This window comes from Etheostoma cragini, chromosome 9 (assembly GCF_013103735.1).
Source record: "Etheostoma cragini isolate CJK2018 chromosome 9, CSU_Ecrag_1.0, whole genome shotgun sequence".
NCBI classification, from domain to species: domain Eukaryota; kingdom Metazoa; phylum Chordata; class Actinopteri; order Perciformes; family Percidae; genus Etheostoma; species Etheostoma cragini.
This window is the reverse complement of record NC_048415.1, coordinates 17,192,266-17,214,565: the sequence shown is the minus strand read 5'-3', so window position 1 is coordinate 17,214,565 and position 22,300 is coordinate 17,192,266. Positions and strand designations below refer to the sequence as shown.

At 39.9% G+C, this 22,300-nt stretch overlaps 2 protein-coding genes across 3 annotated transcripts in view; one reads left to right on the top strand and one right to left on the bottom strand.

Annotated features, from left to right (window-relative positions):
* The window catches only part of LOC117950219 (zinc finger protein GLIS1), a 76,590-nt gene extending 61,004 nt beyond the window's left edge, over window positions 1-15,586 (bottom strand). For both annotated transcript variants that reach the window (XM_034881016.1, XM_034881018.1), the window contains exons 1-2: window positions 15,261-15,586; window positions 14,785-15,111 (exon numbers count right to left, since the gene is read on the bottom strand). In XM_034881016.1, coding sequence (XP_034736907.1) covers window positions 14,785-15,064 — 280 coding nt within the window. In that variant the 5' untranslated portion in view covers window positions 15,065-15,111; window positions 15,261-15,586. The remainder of the gene's footprint in view (window positions 1-14,784; window positions 15,112-15,260) is intronic.
* Window positions 15,587-19,728: 4,142 nt separating this feature from the next.
* Window positions 19,729-22,133, top strand: dio1 (iodothyronine deiodinase 1). Its single transcript, XM_034882393.1, has 4 exons — window positions 19,729-20,121; window positions 20,309-20,452; window positions 20,839-21,038; window positions 21,280-22,133. Exons 1-4 carry the CDS (start codon window positions 19,785-19,787, stop codon window positions 21,343-21,345), a joined length of 747 nt encoding a protein of 248 aa, XP_034738284.1. The 5' UTR covers window positions 19,729-19,784; the 3' UTR covers window positions 21,346-22,133.
* The last annotated feature ends 167 nt before the right edge of the window (window positions 22,134-22,300 follow it).

Here is a 22,300-nt window from a genome sequence, read left to right as displayed (position 1 = left end):
GAAACCTGTAGATCCGCTGCTACTCTCAGTTCTTTTAAATCAAGGCTGAAGACCTTCCTTTTTGATGCTGCCTTTCTTAAAAGTAATGCTCATTTCTTTCTTATGCTGCACTGTAACTTTTATTCTGGTGTTTTATGTGTCCTAATGTTTCTATTTTGTTTTCAACTGTATATTCATGTGTCTTATTGATTTTTAATGCTTATGACTTTTAACTGTTTGTACTTGTGTTTTATCTGTTTTAATGATTTTGTGTAAAGCACTTTGAATTGCCCTGTTGCTGAAATGTGCTATACAAATAAAGCTGCCTTGCCTTGCCTTTGACAACGTGGTTCGTCTTTTTCAGATTTTCTTCGAACAAGATATCTTGAAATGAGGAAGATCACTCAACTTGTTCTAAGAATAGTGACACTGTTTAATTTAAAACTGATGACACACAGCAAAATGGTTAATGGTTCTGTAACTGATTCAAACCAACAGTGCAGTAAACATCCACCACCAAAGGGCATTAACTTGGCTGAAAGATGGCCTCCTCCTTCACTCAGAGGGCACCACAGTATTGGGGTTTTCATAAATATACAGAACAAATATGAGAGGGCCCCAGGCTTTCAACTGAGCAGACCTGTGTTGAGTTTCAAACCACACATAGCTAAGGAAGTAAGCAATACCATTCTTTTATTGTGTGGGGAGTCCTCATTCACCAAAGGCTTTGGCACTGAGGTTAACCCCCCCACCCCTCACAACCACACATTCACAAACACAGATCACACATAGCGACAAGAACATGCACGCGAAAGTAACCTGAGATGGACAGTCCGGCAGACATTATATATCACTTCACATCAAACAGAGCTCCATGCTGCTGTGAGGAAGGGGGCTGCAGTTCATAGTCAACCCTGTCGGAAGAGCCAACAGTTGGCCACCGCTTAAGCAGGGTCTCCGTGGTTACAGGGACTAAGGACCAGTGGGGCCTGTAAAAACCAAAAATGGGACCAAATGACACCTATGGAAATACATTCAATCTTTTGCAGTGGGAGGTCAATACACAGCTATTTACACAGACAGCAGCGCTGTGTTGGAACAGACAGGGCCACCATCAAAGAGCTTTATGAGCAAATATATTCTCACTGCGTAAGCATTTTAGATGTCCAGGCATTAAAGCCCTCCTGTGTTTTCCTTCTCTTGTTTAATGGCTGTAATAAGATTCCTTTTATTATGATTTCTGCTCTAGCTGCGTCTCTTCACCACGTGAGTCAGCCAATGCCTACAGCTAAAGTGAGACAAGAGTTTTGTCTAGTGAAACAATTTCAGAGTCTGAATTTTTCAATCTGTTTGACTATGGCCCTAACCCCAGCACTTTCAGTAACATTTTGATAACTACGAACAGTACAATATGAACAGGGATTATTAGGATTGAATTTGGTGCTTTAACAAGAACTCATAGTATTACAGTGTAGTGACACATGCGAGAAAAAGACGGTGCAAAAGGACATACAGGTACAGTCAACAAAAGACAATAGACATCATTTATCGCCTGTGGACCAAGAATGTCCTCTAAGGTGAGCTTGCATTAAGAATAAATTAGGATTCCTTACTTATACTTTGCTTTGTACACACTAGTTTAATTCCCAAAATATGTGTTGTGTAATATGTACATGTAGGTCATGTACAAAACACATAGTACATTATACAAAACTAGCCATACCACATGAAGTTTCTATTAAACCTACCATAATAATGTGGGGAAAACAATACATACATGTTTCATGACATAATTAAATTGGATGTAGTTCACAGAGTATTTATGCATACACTATCTGTGCATATACAGTATGTTAAGTTAACATTTATGTATGATACATCAAATGACAGCTTACCCTCCAACCATCTGTTCCTATTTTATCATAATGTTTACACATAAAATACATACATAGCACCCTATTTGATTCTGTTGTCCTCTCTCCCCTAATTTGCTATCATCTCTCTAATATGTATCCTTGAATGAAGGGAGGAATACCACAAAAAAACAAAAACAAATACCAAGCAAACAGGAATGGCGCTAATATAATTGCCACTCTTCATCATCCCAACTGATGCATGTAGAAGGCTTAGTTTGAGGTAACCCGATCCCACAGTTGAGAATAGATTTGAATGTGTCTATCTATTAGTAGTGTCTTACAAATGAGGAGTGGTTTGAAGGTAACACTGTATCACAGAAATAGATAAGCTGTGTGAGGATAAGAAGAAATGTATATAAAAAAGGGTTATTCTGATGTTCAGAGAGACACTTTGGGTACACACGTGTGTGTGTGTGTGTGTGTGTGTGTGTGTGTGTGTGTGTGTGTGTGTGTGTCTGTGTGAGTGTGTGTATCCGAGTGTAATAAACTCAAAAGTAAAAAGTGAAGGTTGGTAGGTGTTAGATTTTTAGGTAGGTCTGGGTTGAGAAGGAGCCTAATCAGACAATAACAAGCAGAAATAAAGAAGTCATTCTTCTCATCTTGGCCTCTGCCATGTGTGTTGTTTGGCTGATCTTGGCCCGATAGTGTAAGGTCTGAATGAAAAGGGAACTTTGAAGGGCTCTGGACTGTACCATGTGTCAAGCCTTTCACATAACCTGGCATTCATTGTGAAGCTCTTTTACAAACCATAAAAAATATTCATTTCGACCCTGACCTATTTTCCAAATTAGTCTCCAAACCCATAAAAAGGTTTGCTTTTCATTTATTTTTATTTGAAGAACTTTGAAATGCAAATGTTTGTTTCCTTGCATGTGAAACTTGAGAGAAACCATCTTAAAAGAGAAATGTGATGTGAAATATGAATTTTGGCCCTTTTACATCATCCCTAAGATAAACATGCGGGTCCTCGTTGCAAGTCTTTTTGTGCTGTTAAATGAGTGTACTTTGGCAGGCTGCAGTGTACATATACTGATGCTTTGCCTCTCTCGCTGGACTCCTTCATGACTCACAGCTCTTGAGGCTTGTAGAAGACTGGCATCTTTACAGTTGCCCAGATTGGCCATATTTTCGTGTCAAATGACAGGTCTGGCCCTGTAAAAGTGGGCACTGTGGTAAACTGTGCATTTGCATTTACAGCTAAAGCTATCAAGGACATAGCTAACAGGTCTTGTTGACTTTTGTTGAATTGCGGTTTATGGGCTAAGCATTACATATTTATTTCACTGCAACCTTTTCAGGCCCTATAATTAAAGTACATCCTTGCTAAGTTTCTTTTTTATAATTTATATATTTATAATTTATAATTCATTCTATTTAATTCATATTTCCTGTTTAACTTCAATTTTTTCTAGCTGGAATAAAAAAACTGCATTCTTTCGAACAATAATGACTGTGTTATTAGAGAGAAATTGTGCAAAATGTATTGCTCCCAGCATATCAAATCATTCTCAAAGATTTGCAAATAATAATAAAAACATACCACCAATATGTGTTGGAGTCCAATACTACAATCAAAGCACCAAAGATGCATACAAATAACGAAATGATGAAAAAATATTAATTATTATTTATCACTATGTGTATGTCCATGTCATTTTAAATACTTAAAAATACTTTATATATTATATTTTTCCAAGATGACAGGTTACAGTACGAATGGTGATGCTCAATTCAACATGTCAGACGTGCCAACTGTTCCATGACATGTCAGGCTTCATCCTGGAAATGTTGGCTACTTCCGTTGATCCAGGTTAAGCACACATAAACAGTGAGAAATGCCATCAAGTAAGTTGACGCTGTGATGACGCAACTTTGTTACAAACCCAGCAATCTTAATCGCAAAATGATTACATCCAAACCAGACTGTCAAAATCTTGGCTGTTTGGTTTATGGTTGTCAGGCTGAATTGTTACTAGCTGATTTTGGTGATTTAGTTTCACAGTAAATGTAAAGCACAGTTTGAGCGTAACCCATGCTTACAGGGAGAAAAGAAAACATGTCAACTTGTTGTACATTAGTATTTTTTGTTGTTGTTGCTTTGTTCATATCCCATTATGGAAAATACCACAGGTTTTCGCAATGCAGCACAGTAACAACGCTAAAACCTTATTTATATAGTTCTTTTGTCAACTTAGACCACAAAGCAGTAAATGACAACAATAAAACTCTCGTCATTCAGTGCAGTATTTCTATGCTTTTGCTCACTTAAAATGTCCTGCACTGTTTTACCAAAACACCCTGAAAGGCCTGTTACACAGTAGGCCTGTGTGTTCCTCTACAGGACAGCAAGCATGCTGTCAAACTCTATGCAGCACTGTAGAATTCACAGGGCTGTGTAATGTTGTGGAACAAGCAGCAGGTATATGTTAGTTAATCAGTGTTTGACTTAAGATAGAGGCTGAGGTTGTGTTCAGGAGCGGTAGGGCTGTTTTGACTAAGCCATCTCAGCGAGGGCCCGGTCATGGAGACTCCCAACATTTGTTAAAGATTAGTGTCCTAGTCCTGATGTACTGAGCTCCGGTCAAGCAGAGTGCAAGGCTCGGGCGTGAGGCAAGTTTCACCCTATCTTTCCCATCTGCAGCTCTCACACAGCATATCTAAGTCTGGGTACATGAGACACACTGAATAATGTGATTAAGGGTTTTGGAGCTGAGTTTAGTTTTCGCTGAGGGGAGGTTGTGCAGAAGTTGTTTCTTCAGGAAGCAGCATATCCCAATTTGACAGACAGTCACTAAGGTCATCCTGCCACACAGCCATTTACAACATAAACAACGCAATAGGCGTATCAAGATTGTCCATCTTCTCCTATGTACTAAAGTTCCCTATTCGGTGTACCATATTGGTACATTTGTGCACCTTCTGTGTGTCATGTTTCTATTGCATGAGAGTGTACTATTAGATATGAAGTATCTGTGCTGAACAAAGCATTAACAATAGCCCACATGCTCTCAGCTTATCATTAGCCAAAATACTAAATGAAAACCAACTGTGTGGGAACAATAAAATAATTTGTCAAGGGAGAAGGGTGCAGATAAATTCTAAAAGCACTTTCCAATTGGCTGAGACTCCAGTTGTGCTGGGCCAAGTGCTCAGCACCTGGCTGTCACGGCTCTGACGCTGCCTAATTCATTTCAACTTTTAAACACATGCCTTTTAGATCACTGACGATACAAGCTGAAAGTGCCAGAATAGGCTTTTTATCAGTATTAGTCAACATGTGCTGTGAGCTGACTTTTTAAGGGCAAGAGTTAGATAGACAGAAAGGAGAGAAATTATGCTTTCCGCTATTTTCTTCAGTCCCTCAATCTGTCCACTACATCTGTGACTCAGCTTCACTGAGGACATACTGGGGAGAAAGCCAGGTACTCATCCCAAATATCCATTTCAAAAAACTCCTGGTGATGTATAAAAGATGTTTTCTGCTACAGGAAGGTTTATTAGCTACCTAAGCCGTGTGAACCATGTGTCTTGTCTGTGCGGATCCAAGAATTTTGAGCGTATCAGTTTTAAGCTAAGTGAAGCTCTTCTTGATGGGTTTTGGCTTCCTTGTAAAGGTTAAACGTTGAGCTGGGGGAAACAGCTATAAATTTCAAGCCAGCTAGGACAGCCACGCACTGGTTCACATTTGGCTTAAATCTTTCAACCTCCATTTTTAGCATAACCTGCCTGCCACCACCATCTTTATTAAATATTACAGAAATAAAGGGTTTGGAAGGTCCATCAGGTGGCGATCCAAAGCAAACATTTCTTATCAATTGATGAAAACGGACATCTACACAAATACAAGCACACAAATACCTAATCAAATATTGTATGTGTGCACTGATGCACAAACACACACAGATATTATTTATGTTCCAAAGCCTTAAATGACCAATATATCTCACTGGTGATTGATTCAGTCAAAACAATATCAGAGGGTCAGCATTTACTTTGCATTTACTTTGCCAAGTATTGAGATTCCTTACTTTCAAAAACAAAGTTGCGTGTCCTGTTTTGGAAACATGCAACAAGTGGCTGACCAGTGTTGCAACATATTCCGTCCTCAAACCAAAACAGCTAAAAACAATAACATTATGCACCGCATTGTATTAACCTCTTCACTGGACTTTTAGGTTGGATCTCTGCTCTAATTAGCTGGCAAAAAGTGTGTATCTCACACTTTCAAGGTTTCCATGTTCAGAGTTCATGAATATGTCTATTCTGTTCTCCACTTTGACCCAAACATTAGCGTGCACACACACACACACACACACACACACAGTCCAAATCTGCTCACTCATAAAACTGCCAACAACGAGCCCCATAAGAGATCCTAAGTGTCCAACATGATGTTTGTGTTAAGCAGTGTATTATAGAAGCCGACTTCTGGGTCTTGGGGGGAATGTTAAGCATGTTAATGAAGAGTGCACACTGAGGCTATTACTCAGTGTAATATGGATCCATTTAACACACTTAGCTTACATATGCTCAGCCCATATGAACCATATGAAGAAAAGGGATTGTACATTGAATCCTGGCAACAAGAAAATCAAAGAAGAACAGAAACGATTGTCTTTAGGAAAACCACTTACAGGAGAATGGCTTCCTCATTTAGAATTACAGGAAAACACAGATACACAGACCCAGATTACAGGCCAACAGAATGAAAACTGCACTACTTTCTCTCAAATGCAATTTCATGTAGACAATATAAAGCAGACAGATACTACAGGAGCCAGAAGATTACAGATGTCTCTACTGTTTCCAATGGTAACGTCTGGGCAGAGCAACCGGCTCATCTGTGAGCTGTGGTTTTTAGTTCCAGATGGTGAAATCGAGCAAACATCTCGGGTAGGCAGCGACATCAATACAGCAACTACAAGCCAAAGTCATCTTAGATTCCTTCAACCCACTGTTTGGCAAGCAGTCTGTCAAATATTATTAAACATTGACACCTGACATGTGACAGACAGAATAAATAGACAATCCTTGGATTAGCTGAGGAAATGACCAGGAAATATGAATCAACAATGCTCACTCTACCCTTTACAAATGTTGTCAAATCGCCCCTCAGGCAGCTACAGCTACTCTCATTCTTTTTGCAGCAGAAAGGTAAGCCTTTTGGCTTTTGAGTTGAAAGATGACTCCAATAAATGACATCACAATAAACAAAAAATACCAATGTAGGCACTGGCGCACCATTTTTATTGCAGTGTTCAAAGGGTTAATGTCTTGTTTGCTGTCTGAGAACTAGATGGGGTGTTGTCATTCAGAAAATATTCCCACACAACAACAAAAACATGGGAAATTGCTTCTTCTTATCACATACTTTATCTCCATGCTCCAAAACTAGCTCACTGAAAGCCAGCCTTCCCTTTCAAATATAATTGTCTGTAAAAAGTCTGTAAAAATATCCCTAAGCGTTACAGATCACAGTGCTGGCGAAGAGCCTCTTAACTTTATTAACATCCAGAGTCGGCCTGGCGAGGCTCCCAGCTCCCTGCAATTTGGACTTACAAGTGTTAACCTGAACAGGGCTCACCTTCCCAAAATATACTACTTCCTCTCTTCATGCAGCATTGTACTGTCCACATTTCCTGAAGAAGAAACACTTTGACAAAACACCAGTTCACCTGTGCTACAATGCTGCTTGCATGCTTTGGATGAAAAGCATGATGGACCAATGGAACCATTAAAGGTCCTGACTTCAAGCAATACATAAGCTAATATAAATTTGGCATAAAATCAGAGATTCGCTAGCCAGTGCTCTAAAATATATCATTGAAAGAATGCTCAAGTAGATATTGACTCTGTGTGATGAAACTGGGCTCTCTATTTAGAACAATAACAGATCTATATCTGCCATGATATAATAAACACATGAATATCTGAATCTGAATCATGTGCAAGTTATGTAATCTAATCTGTAACTGATATTGACCCACATCATTCACCGAAAAACAAGAGTACTTCTTTTTCTGTAAGCAACCTTTATTCCGTCGTTCATTTGTGCACTTATTACTCCTGCTAAGTAAGTTAATACAGTGCAGGGGCTGGACTGCAATGCACATGACTAGAGAATAAGTCATTCTTCTAGAATGCTGGGCTTCTATTAACAAGCACTAATAAAGTATATAAACTGCGGTATTAGACTTTATAATGTCTTTCATAGTCCTCTGGGGCAGCGCCAGCCAATGGTGCAGTGAGCTGACTGGGCACTGCCCCATGGCAGCTTCCTGGCAGCAACAAAGGGAGAACAAGAGAGAGAATAAAACTCAAGCTTTTTGGCTGCTTTCTCCTCAGCTCTAATGAAGGTATTAAAACAGCCTCGGCTCTCATCATGTTTGCCCGTTTGTTTTTGACCACTCAGTTGAAGCCAATGTTTGATTGGTTGGCGGCTTAATCTCCAACATGTCCAGCCTTGAAAAAAATGACCATTCCAGACACTACTTAAACAGGGTTTTTGAGCATTTGAAACTGTTTCGAAAGGTGATCTGTGTCTCGGGCTGTGATGCACACATAGAAACTATTACGTGATGCATATGTTACGCACATCTTGACCACAGATAAAATTAGATAAACTGCTGATGGAGTAGTAGGATACTCTCTGGTGGGAAAAAAATCAAATGCGAGCCTCCTCATGATTGACTCAGACGTCCAAAACTGCCCTTTCACACACAAACAATCTGTGTTCTTGCAGCTTGTTTAGGGAGGTCAGTGAAGCCCTGATCCTAATGGCTACATCTCTCTCCTGCCATCTCTCTCTCTCTCTCTTTCAGTCTCTCTCTCCAGCTGACAGCTGCAAGGGCCCAGTCAGCTCTGGCAGAGGCAGCGCAGCGGCGGACGGCCGTCTTAACTGCCACAGTAAGAGTGGATCGGATTTTTCTTTGATGAAACACAGCAGCATCGAGCCAAGAACAGCATGTGGCACAGCCGAGATGTAAATCAAAAACCCACCCGTGTGCTAAGTCATACACAGAGAGGTCTGCGAGAGGAGTCACTGTTGTCTGAAAATGCATGAGTAATACAGACTCGATAGACATGTGGTTAGCCGTGGCATGTCTGTCCAGGCGACGAAAACCCCAGAAAAGTCTCTTTATCCGTGCTACAAATAGTTAAAAAGGTAGAACAAATCTGGTCTGATTCACAATAAGCTGGCAGCTTTTTTCCCCTCATCAGCAAAAGTGTGGTGTGTGAAACTTGTGTGAGTACTTGTCAAGGCAAGGTTTGGACTAAAAATACATTTTTATGATGACATATCTGAGCCAACTCTCCAGCTTTTTCTTGATTAACCTGAGGCCCCAAGCACATTTCTTCTGGTATTCCAGTGATATTTCGACACTTACTCAAACCAGATCATATTTTGGCTGTGTGACTGGTTGGATTCATTGGTGGAATGAAAGTCAGAATTCTTTTGGTTACAGTGAGATGCAATAGTCATACCACACTGGTCACAAAAGAATGAGAACATTTGACCTGACCGGCAGACTATGGAGAAGGAAAAGGACAGCAGTGAAGCATGTTCATGTTCATTTTTCAACTAGAGGACTACTCAGAAGATACTTGGGCAGAAACAGTCACAAACTCCCATAAATCTCCTTCTCTCTTTGAATCCAACTTCAGTCAAGGTGATGCAACACTCATCTCTTCCTCTATCACTTATCTCCCGTTTCCACAAACGTCATGTGTATTCCCAGCCAAGTTTGATTGAGGTGATTCAGCCAAGCAGATGCCAGACCAGGGGTGTTCTCTCACTCTCCCTCTCTACTGGCTGTGACTCAGGAAGCACTCTCATTCCATTACCCAGCATTCCACCCTTAGCATCTCAGCCAGACAGAGGTTTACGGGAATACCGCTACAGAATCATCACCGGGCCTCCACTTCATGAATCAGTGGAATATGCTGCAAACAGTACACCCTGCAAAATCATTGCCAGGTAGCACCCTTGCATTTGCCCATAACTCACCGCTGAGCTCATACAGGTCGCAAAAGACGTGGGCTGAGACTCTCTCTTTGGATCATTGGAATGTACTGACTGGTGAGAAAACTTGGGAGAAGGATGCTACCATCATTTGTATTGCAAGTTTTCTTTCAGCAAACCGCATGATTTAGAAGAACAAACGCAGAAAGAGCCGACGTGTGGTTGTTTGTTTGTCAGTTACTGTTGACAAATTCTATTCAAATTCTATTCTATGTAAAATACCACCGGGTGTAAACTGACACGTAATGCATATAGATGTACCATATGTAACCTCTTCACAATATGGTAAAGAAAAAGAATTCCTCAGTTAATCTTGGCCATGAAACTAAGTGAAGCACAAGTTCAACCAAAGGTCACACTTCTTTTAGTAACAGTGACAGCAAAATGTTTCCTCTGAGGGTTGATCGGTCTTTCACAACATCTGGGAGGAAGAGCTGCTTTAACCTTCCATCGCTGCTACAACCTCTTGGCATATTGACCAACAGTAGTGTGGAGATCATCAGTTACTCTGTCAGACTTCAACTAAACTTTATCAACAGATATTTTGATGCTCAAGTTGACTTATTCTCTTTTCCAGAGAAAAGATCAGGAGAGGTAGTAGGGATTCAGTGTCTTACAATTCAGCAAGACATTTTCTTTTTTTTTAAGGAATGAGTATCATTTTATAATGGAACTTTTTAGGGACAAATTACAATGTGAAAGTGGCACAAAACCGCCATTTTAGAACGCTTGAGTCTCGGGAGGATTTGGATATCGGCCATCACTTTTCAGCTTTTGTAGAGTATAATTAAAAATACAATAATGCAGAATTTTAAGAAAGAAGAAAATATTTGGTTTGGGCATGTTCCCCCCAACACACACACACACACACACACACACACACACACACACACACACTCACAGTGCCCCTAATCCAAACTGTGGTCAAAATTCATACCTAAACATTTGCACTGCACCACCTGCTCGATCACTTGCCCCTGACAATCCATCTTTCCATTAGGAATACATTTTCTAAAGAGTGAGGATAGTACTAATTGATGTTTTAGGCATTAAGCAAGACGTTGACAAAGCACTACTACTATTAAACTTAACAAACACTTGAATCATTGACACAACTATCTCACAAGTCAAAACCAAAAGAAAATACTGAGATCCAAGGTGAAGAAATAATAATTTGATTTGTCCATACATCAAAACCGACTCAAAGCAATTATAAGCCTGGAGTCCAAGGTAATTTAAGAAATTTGAAACAGCTGAAGCACACATTTTTACAGAATTATAGCTGTAAAACATTTAATGTGACACAAATCTCAAGATTTACCTAGATGAAAGTCTCCAAACAACAACCCAAGAAGACAATGGAACACACTGAATGCTTTAAATGTGACCACCAGTTCCCTTGCTGGTTAGGCTGAGCGCCACATTTTTGAGTACTTCAATGATGAATGATGAAGAATATTTTTGGGACATCTATTATCAATTATTTTTCTATATCAGAGGGTTTTTTTTATATAGAGAACATTTTGCTTTCAAAGTAATGACAAAATCAATCCCACAGAGAAAATACAAACGTGAATGCCAACTCCTCCTTCTCTAAAGAATAATAGTAAACAAACCACATAGTTTAATTAGAATAAGTGACTTCACAGAAAGCCCTTAATGTGTTTCTCTGTGAACACACAAGCTACTGGTAAGCTGCCATTAAGTGTCTGACAAAGCGGAGGCTCAAAGCGGGGCTGTAATGGTCGGTTGTTTCTCATAACAGACAGATTATCGCCCTGCAGTCTGACGTCTACAAATGCTACTGGGGAAAACACAGGAAACTAAGTCATTCTGGAGAAATTTAACATTGGTGCCAATGTCCCTTCACCTCAAGAAAGTGAGTGTGTGCATACACATATGTGTGTGTGTGTTTGTGTGTGTGTGTGTCTGTGTGTGTGTGTGTGTGTGTAAGTGTGTGTGAGTGTGTGTGTGTGTGTGTGTGTGTGTGTGCGTGTGTGTGTGTGTGTGTGATTGTGGGTTGTGTGCTCTTGCATACAGGTGTGCATACTGCATGCATAAATACTGTATGTACAGTTTTATAATAAACATGTCACGGTGATGTGTGTTGGCAAAAGAAAACAAGAAATAGTAATAGACAAGAATTAAATCCAAACATCCATTACTCATCTCTTCATAGGCTGAATCAACAGACAGACCTCTGCATTTATCTGAGAGAGGGAGTTTGGGACTCCAGCACACTCCTCTAACTCAAACATTTTTCTCAAATAAGCTCACACACTTTGCAGCTTCGTCTCGGGCCAGGAGAAACTTTAGTAAGGTATCCAATGATGCTAGAGTACACACACCATTCAAACCTGATATTCTTTTTCAAGAGGGGTCAAGTGTTTTTCTTTGCAAGCTAAATATTTCCTTTGCTGTTGGCCGCTAATATTTATAGCACAGTGGAGTCGTATAGTGTAAGGATGATAATCAGCCGTTGTTCCGCTCGTGAAGAGCAATTCACTTGGTATCCGGACCTATGCACCAGGTGTGGCATAAGTCCCTGCAATTTGTGCTTTATTCAACTACATGTAAATAAACATTATGAAAGATCTTTGGATTTATGCTGACAACATGGCGAGGTTGAACAGATACAGCAAGTTTGGACTCACTGTGAAGTTATTTTTTCATTCAGGATACCTGGCCTATAAAAAACAAATCCAAGTCTGTAAAAAGTCTACTCATACAATTGCACTTCAGCATTGTAACGTTTTCCTTCATTAAACACGCAAGCTTTCTCACTCACTGTCAATCTTTCACTCGCTTATTCAATTAGACATTTGTACACACATGTGGATGCACACAAACTGACATGAAGAATTAACAAACAGCTTAAATTTGCATTTTTGTGAGTAATTAGGAAATCAACTGAGGAGCACTGAATACAAATGTCCCAGAGTACATACACACTGCAGCTTCCCTCACAGAAAACTCCTACAGGAGTCAATGAAACATCAGCAGTGCACCATATTTCATCACCTTTACTACTGAGTAATTGTTTAGATTTTGCAATCACTGGGTGCACAGTCAAAGGTCAGAAATCTTCAGTCTGAGATAAGTTCCTCCTCCAGTGTCTCACTTCCATCAGGATGAACATTACAGTCTGTGTTTGCTCACAGATTTCTTTCAGTATAAATCTAAAGTAATGGTTGAGGATGAAGTTTAAATTCCAGCTCTGTCCCCAAACCGGCGTATGTAATACGATCAGCCTGAAATGAGGCATGATACAAAAGACTGACGAGTACTGAGATCACTTTCATGCTCCATGCTTACCATAAGAGACTATAAAAACACAGAATGGCTACAATACAGCGCTTTTTCATATAGATAGCAACATTAGGAGTACAAGATGACCTGAATGAAATTTCCGTTAATGAATTAGTAATGTCAAATATAATATGAAAATGTATTACTACCAAATCATGACTGTGCAATATGTTTGGATGTGTAGTTGAATGTCTATGTTCTTCAGCGAGTAGATATCGGGTTGCATTTTTAGCACTTTGAAAAGAAGGCGGAAAACTATTTTAATTCCTAAACCCACAAGATAATGAAACTATTAAAATGTCGCTCAACTGCCTCACAGTCAGAACCAAATAAACAGATATGCGTCTGCTTCAATGTTAATATGCTCAACATAATCCACAAACGCATAACACATCTTGCATTCCCACAATTTACGGGAAGTTAGTTCAAAAGCGTTGCAAAGACAATGAGACGATTCATTCTGGTCGGGGATGCTGGGGATGGAGGGCTGAGGGCACAACTGTGCTCCAAGAGAACTCATAAATGCTGAGACACATTCAGCAGACATATGGTTTGTGTTTAGCAAGAAGAAACAATAATCAAATCCGCTGATCCTCTTCTAGCTGCAAGGATGATTGCTAATAAAAAAGTCTGTTCCGTCTAATCATAATTTAGGATGGGGCTGTAATTACCTCCGCCCTCTCACAACAACACTCTGTCTAAACAGGATGGAGCAGGCTTTTTACAGAGACGCAAAGCCCAGTTTCCACTCCGGATGCTATCTGTGTGACAATGCTCATTTCATCTGTGTAATTGTTTTAAGGTTTTTTCTTTTCACCACCAAGTCAAAGTTTATAAAACTTTTTTTTTCTTTTTTTTTGGCTGGCACTAATTCAAATTTGAATTGTGAGCCATTTGAGTATTGAGAGTTAATAATATTCAGGATTAATATTGTTCTATTTTAGAAAAACGTGTTTTTTTAAATTAATTATTCTTTTAATATTGTCAAAAATTAAAGTTGCCAAATTTTCCATATTTAACTAAATGAGACAACTTCACACTAATCAGGTGGGCTAAATGCTGCATGCCTTACTAACATACTTAGGAAATGCACACTTGCTTGGCAGTTACTCCACATACTGTACATTACCTCACATGGCCTTCGTGTGCAACAGAGACTTTGATTCTGGTGTTATTTATGAATTGGCGGAGGATCCAAGTGAGCTCTGGATTTAATTAACAGACCTAATCCACAACTGCAACACAAATACACAGCACAGCTGCTTCAAAGGATGCTCTTGGGAAGCCATATGGAAGCAACAATATTTTGGATGATGGCTTTTATCTCAAATAACCTAGAAACTGCTAATTCGTCAAATTGGCAAGCCTGACACGGCTGCTGTTTGACTGCATTTGTTATTTGTTTACCTTATAATTTGTTTTAAGGATAGAATTAGATATTACTACATTGCTCCAATGTATTCATTGTGCTTAGAAATCACTTGATCAACTTTATAACACCCAAACACTTTAACAGCATCAATTAAAGAAGGCATTCGGGCCTAAAGGAGCCTTTACCTTGCACGGGTGGAAGAGAGAGGCACGAGCGCGAAGCTTTGGCTGCCAGATGCGCCTTTTCTTCGGATGCACCGAGACTCTTCTGGCCGGCGCGGTTCATTTGACTCAGGGTGTCATGGGAAGTCCGGCAAATCTGCGATCCAAAACCAGCGCTCCCGGCCCGCCGCGTGCAGATGTCCGCCTTGCTGCCGTACACGGAGAGCGACAAGCCGGTGAAGTCTGTAAAAGTTGGGGTCTGACAGTGGCTGACCATCCCGAACAGCGCTGAGGGGTTCTGCATCGATGACTCGGCTTTCCCATGCAGTGTGCGGCTGCTGCTCACATTACCTGCGCACGCGGAAAGAAAAATGACTAAATCCCTGCAAACTTCATCAACGCGAAGACGGGTTGTCTTCCTTGTGCAATGCATTCACTTTAACATAGAATCAAAAAAAACAACAACAACGATTAAACTTCACGGATTTGGAGGCACCTACCTTAGTCAATTAGCCAACGAGGAACAGAAAAAAATGGAATTGCGCACATTCAGCATGTTTATCAAACTGAAGTGGAGAGCATCTGTAAGCCTGATCGATAGCATCATCCCAGTGCAGATCAGTCATCAGCATCCCATGCGTCTCTCTCTCTCTCTCTCTCTCTCTCTCTCTCTCTCTCTCTCTCTCTCCCCCTCTCTGATTGGCACCCGGGATTCAGAAGCACCAATGGAGACTGTGTCCGTGTTTCTGTGGGAGGATAAGATGAATCAAGAGTGCTGTAGGCGAGCACTGATGGGAAGTTTGCGAGAGCTACAGCATGCGCGTGCTGATGCTTGGCATGTAGCCTACCGCGCGTTACCCAGTCTTCAACGTTTGATGTAAAACATATTAATAATAAAGTTAAACAGATCACTTAACAACGGTGTTCTCCAAGCTTTGGTGCAGTGCGCCCGCGTTGCGTTATGATCAGATCAGACATCGCTCTGCTTCGTTTCAAAACATGTAGGCTATTATCAAAAATAAACTGAAATTTAGCTGAAATTAAGAACTATCCCAATGTAAAGCGCATCACAGTTCTTTCTGGACTGTTTATATAATTAATTTAATTGATTTGGTTTCCAGTCCGGTTAAGGAAGGCTACAGAGAGTTTGATGACAATTGCGCACAGGTGTAGGCCTTTGAGCCAACTGAAGAAAACTGGGATGTGAATTCATAACATTATTTAGGTTAACCATGTTTCCAAAATTAGTTTAACATTTCTCCTAAAAATGTGAATGAAAAATTGGACGGCACTATTAGAGTTCACACATTGAGGGGGCTTTTGTTCAGCATACTGTTGTCTTGTTTGAACAAGACCTCCCTACATTATTTACATTTTATTTACATTATTGTCTGGATCATGGTTCATTACGTCTAACTGACTGCTAAAAAAATATCCAAACGATTACCGGATACCTTTGGAATATGGTTTAATTGAACTTACCTAAAAATAAAGAATTAAATAGAGTTATCTGCCAGGTCTTGCCAACGTCCATGCGCGTAAAATTGTTATTTCCTGTGACAAACCCAGAGCTGGTTCATCTAGAACAGTGCTGTGGGAAATGCTATTCTACAGCGCCACCAAGTGGCCTTTCTGTAAAAAGTAATCCTGAAGGTCAGTGTTGACACAGTCAGTAACATTTAACATGTCAGTGTGCAAAATACAAGCGGGTTATTGGAAAAGCGGTCGAGTTTATAAATGTTCTGTAAACGGTGTTGTGTTGCGCCAAATGGTTCTGTCTGTGCAATAGGTCTGGGCTTTACAAACGCGGAAATGCAGCACGGTTATGTGATGCTGCCTTTGTGTGCTGTTGGAAATGTGACTTCACGTGAATGAACATTTACGACAGCAGGATAAAGAGAGAACGATAACGCACATATTGATGGTTCAAGGTTCAATGGTTATGATGTGTTCTTTTGAACATGTATACACCTAGCTGTTCAATCACTGTAACTCTGTAACTCTTTGCCATGCTGTTTTATTTTCAGTAAAGACTCTTGGAAACCACATGAAACATATCTTGTTCATTGTATTACGCTCCATTCTGCTGTTATGCTATTTATGTCATTTCTAAAACAAAATGACAAAAACTGTTTCTGGTTAAATGTGATCTTGGGACTCTGACATCAACACCTTTGCACCGTAACGTCCTACCATCTGCTGGGTCTCAAAACACAGCCACTAATGAAGTGATGGTGAACTGATAACAGATCAATTAATACAAAACACTGTCTGCATGGAATAGGCATCAAAAAGTAAGCTATTTTTTTAATGTTATTGTATGCTTTGATAAATCTTGAAATATTGCACTGTGGCTCCAATATTCAGGCCTGTAGTCTTAGAAATCATAGCCTTTTCAAAAAGCCTGGTTCACACACTGTTACATGCAATTACAGATTTTGTCTTTTTTTTCCCAATAGAGCCAACAACGAAAAGGAATGTATAGAATCCACATCTTATACTTTCAAGTGATTAAATAGCTGTGACTGAAGATTGCCTGCATGTTGCTTCTCCTCTACTTCACCTACCTGGTAGTAGGCAACTTGGGTTAAGAAACATCGGCAGATTGATCATTATAGTTTCTCCAACTCTCTGCATTGGAGTTAACAAACCATCAAGTACAGTACACACATTTGAATACACATTTTTTAATGGGGACCTGGGGCAGTTACCTGGGGAAGGGAGGGAAGTCAAGAAGAGAGGAATACAAAAGGGAAATATAGTCTGTGTCCATTACAGATTACATAGACCTTGTGATAAACCATTGGAATTTATTTTTTTATTTTCTTCTGAACGCACAATAAATGTGGGAACTGAGTGAGGAATAGGATTCTTTGCTTTTAGATGTTTTATCACAGAGTATTTATGAAACCCATTACCAAAATAGTCATATATTCTGTCATTGTGTCATATGGATGGAATTATTGTCATGATGTCGTCATAGCAGCTGTTTTTTTTTTAGGATTGGATTCAGCCTCGAATAGTTTGATGGACTCTGGAAGATTCCGCGTTATCATCAAGTCACTGCGCATGCGCTGGAGAGCGCGTGGCACCCAATGGATCTCCTCGACGCACCCCCCTCCTATTGCAACCTGCACAATTAATGTATATGGATTCAGAAATTAAATCATTTTATCTGATATCCTGTTTTTTCATCTGCTTTTGGTTCCAACCTCCAGTGCCGTTCCATAAACAATTACAGTGAATATTTGATCCCCCTTTTTTATCCAGACCTCCTGAGACCCCTTCAAGGATCCCTGGGGGTACCCGGCCCCCACTTTGGGAACCACTAGCTAGCTAGACACTTGTTTCTGAGACTGAAAATGATTCTGCAAGCCACATCCATCACTGGGGATAACTAGGATGAACAAGGACTGTCACCAGACCAAAATCTTCTTAATCTCTTAATTTTAAAATGAATTTAAATACCCATGCTAATTCACAGTCATGGGATGTGCCAGATTTTTGTTTCATTACTAAATAAAGTGCTGGAAAGACTATATTTCCCTTTTGTATTCCTCTCTTCTTGACTTCCCTCCCTTCCCCAGGTAACTGCCCCAGGTCCCCATTAAAAAATGTGTATTCAAATGTGTGTACTGTACTTGATGGTTTGTTCACTCCAATGCAGAGAGTGGGAGAAACTGTGTTGATCAATGCATTAGAGTTCAGCAGTAAACTAGCCTGGTGGAGGCCTGAACGTTAACTTTAAAGTAGTGAATGTAGACCATCTATCGAAGTCCCGCCCATAGACGTCCGACAACTCGCAAGTAACAGCTGTCAATCATGACGTTTACTGTAGCCTTCCACCAGGGGGCGAACGAAATGTTTCAGCTTCACTTTTGGGAAGCTGTCAATCTACAATAGAAACATTTTTAACATTTTACAGTAAGGTACATAAATGTAAGGAAGGAACGAATGAGGGACGAATGGTTTGTTAATGATTAGTTACTAATTGACTGATTAAAGCACACATTTTGTTTGTTTTGTAACGATTTGTTACTGGTAAACAGTAGCTGGTGTTCAATGAAGGAGTAACCATGACCATTTGTTAGGCTAGTCATTCATCAGTTCTCTACTGTCGTTGAATTTGAGTGTTTTTTGTCAATCTCAAAGCAGATGGAGAAAAAACTAAAGAACTTAAAAAAAAGTGTAAAAAAGAAATGTTAACAAAAGTGACTAAAATGTGAACAAATGTAAAATGAAATGACAAAAATGGAAAAAGATATCAAAAAAGTAACAAAAAATTGAAAAAAGTGACAAAAGTAAAAAGAAGGAAAGCTTTAAAAAATTGGGAAAAAAAACACAAAAAATTCAAAAGGCTCAGAAAAAGTCGACAAAAGTGACAAAATCAATGGGAAAAAAGGCACAAAAGGGTTAAAAAAAAAACAGGACCATAACCTTGATAAAAGGGTTTTTATTTTAAATTTTGCTTCAGAAAAAGTAAAATTTCCAAGCATTCCTCATTTGTTCCACAGTAATAGGTCTATACCTACATGTTTGTGTTCCTTGTTGTAAATTGTTACCGAAAAATTGGATTGAATTGTTAAAAACATCTTTGAGATCCCAAAACATAACCAGGTTTGTGGTGGAAACCCTAGAAATAATAAACGTAGCCTTCGGGTGTCACACATTGTATGTGATTCCACCTCTAGCAAGCAAGATAAACATGTCCATGGACATGATGCATGGCTAGCTCTCTGCTACGGACAAAACGTCCTAAAGGAAGACCCCTGAAGTAGGCCCTACCATCGTTTCCAACAGTAGGCCTACTGGCAGGTCTGATGGAAACGTCAACATCAATGTAGCCTACATGCATCACACAGGATCCGTGTTTACTTGCGATCTACAAAGTACGAGCTCTCAGAGGGGCCTTGAAGGCAGCTATCTTCAAACGTTAGCCGAGTGGGCGGCAACCAACAACATTCAGATGACCGAGGCGCTCTGAAGTGCACTCGCCATAGGGAGTTCACCATCAAGGAGTAAACATGTTTCTGCAAAGACTGATGGTCTATTTGTCGACAGCATGCATGTTTTGCTATATGATAGGAATCAATCTCCTAATCTTGATTATGCAATATATTTCACCAAGTCTCACCAAGACGATAATCCTCAAAATGGGTGAGAAGACCACCATGACTCAGAATCCCAACTTTAAATATGAAGATTGGGGTCAGACGTTTGCCTCTGTAAGCTTCTTTAAAACCGTCTCTCACCACCTGTGGCTGTCTCTCGGACAAGAGGCGTTTTGGGGAGGAGACGCTCCGGACACGACAGTGTTCAACATGGAGGGAAAGAAAACAAGTGTTTACAAGTACATGAAAGGTTCGTGAAAAAATTCAAGCTTCTCTCTCTCTCTCTCTCTCTCTCTCTCTCTCTCTCTCTCTCTCTCTCTCTCTCTCTCTCTCTCTCTCTCTCTCTCTCTCTCTCTCTCTCTCTCTCTCTCTCTCTCTCTCTCTCTCTCTCTCTCTCTCTCTCTCTCTCATTTGGAGCTGTTGTATTGTCTCTGCAGACACCAGGCCGCTGGTGTTGAGTTTTGGAAGTTGCACCTGACCCCCGTTTATGTACAAACTTGAGGAGTTCAAGCAACTCGTCAAGGACTTCAGCGATGTTGCAGACTTTCTTGTGATCTACATCGCCGAGGCGCATGCAACAGGTGAGAGAAAGGTAAAGTCCTCATCACCATTAAATGTATTGGTGCAGGAGAAACCATGCAAGTGGAAAGGCCAGCAAACTTTTCTGAAAGACTTAAAAGTGCACATTGTGCAAAAATAAACCCTTACAAGTATTGAAGTAGGATGTGTACCTTGAAATTACTTGGTTTTCCTTACCCTTAAAAGTACACAATAGTCTATTGGCCATTACCATTTTAGTCTACATCTTCATCATGGGGGGGGAAACCTGAAGTGGAGGATTTTTAATGCAGCAATTTCAGTATTTCATGATCACTTCACTTAACATGATGATGAGGTAATACAATACACACTTTTATGTCAAGTCTTCTTTTAATTTATGTCATCACATTCTTTATGTCTGTGTCAGACGGTTGGGCCTTTACCAACAACTTTGACATCGACCAACACCAGAGCCTGGAGGACAGGCTGTCTGCAGCACAGATCTTGGTTCAAAAGGAGCCCCAGTGTCCCGTGGTTGTGGATGAAATGAATAATGTCTCCGCCATAAAGTATGGTGCTCTGCCTGAAAGGCTTTATGTGCTGCAGGCCGGGAAAGTTGTCTACAAGGTGAGATCTGTGCACCGCTGTCACTAAGACAAATTCCGATATATATATATATATATATATAAATATATATATATATATATATATATATATACTAGCATTGTGGGTGTAAAGGTCCCAATGCTATCTGCACTCACGCTATGGTATGGGAGTTGCAGCCACAAACTCTTGACACAATTCATTAATTATTAATGTAGAATCACACATTAAGTGTCACTAACATTCCTCTCTTTGTGTTCTCTAGGGGGGCAGGGGGCCTATGGGCTACCATCCTATGGAGGTACGTTTGTTACTAGAGAAAATAAAATAAGGTTGATTCAAGTCAAGACATGTATTAGCCATCCGACCAGTCTGATGTACTGCATGTAGGTGTGTGTGTGTGTCTCTTTGTTCAGCATGGGATGGGGTTGTCATCATCAAAACCAACCCCTCCAAACTTGTACTAATAATTGCTTGCGGGCTTTCCTGTACTTAAAAACTGTCAGTCTCTAAACTTGAGCTTGCCTCTCAGTGTTTCTTAATGATGGCTGCAGTTTAAACTGTTGGCTTCTGTAGCCCGATAAAGTGAGACACAGAGAGACACTCTAGGCAAGAGTTTGTGTTTGAGGTATGGTGTACAGTAGATGTCCTTTATATTTTCTTAATTCCAAAGTTTAAAAGACTTAAAGATTTAAATGTCCCATATTAAAAAAATGTCTTTTTTTGTCATTATAAGACAGGTTAAGGTGCTATATTAATACTGTGAAAGTATCAATGCTCACTCCAAGGTGAAATGCACACAGCCTGTATTCAGAAACGGGGCCTTGAAACAGATTTCACTGAGCTTGTATCTTATTAGACGATGTGACAAATAAAATTGATTGGCTGATTGCTCCAAGGTAATTCAGAGAAGACTGCTTTTTACATGATGATTACAGTGCAAACCTCTGGTAACTGTTATTTGATGAATTACTCAAAGGAAGACTTTCTTTGAATTATGTAGGAGCATTTGTGATTAGACACATTCAATGTAAAATAACCATCTGTATTTCTTTTGAATGTTGCATTGTAGTATAATAAAGAATAACCTGGGGAGACTCTGGTTTAAATTTCCCAATTCAATGCAAAATATGACCTAAAATGTGTTGCACTTCATCTATTCACTCTGTTTGTTTTATCATCACACTGGTTACCACATCATGAGTTTCTATTGCCCTTGTTTTGATGAAAACCAACATCAGTGACATTGTTTTGGTCCATTTTCATTAACATTGATGATCGCAGTT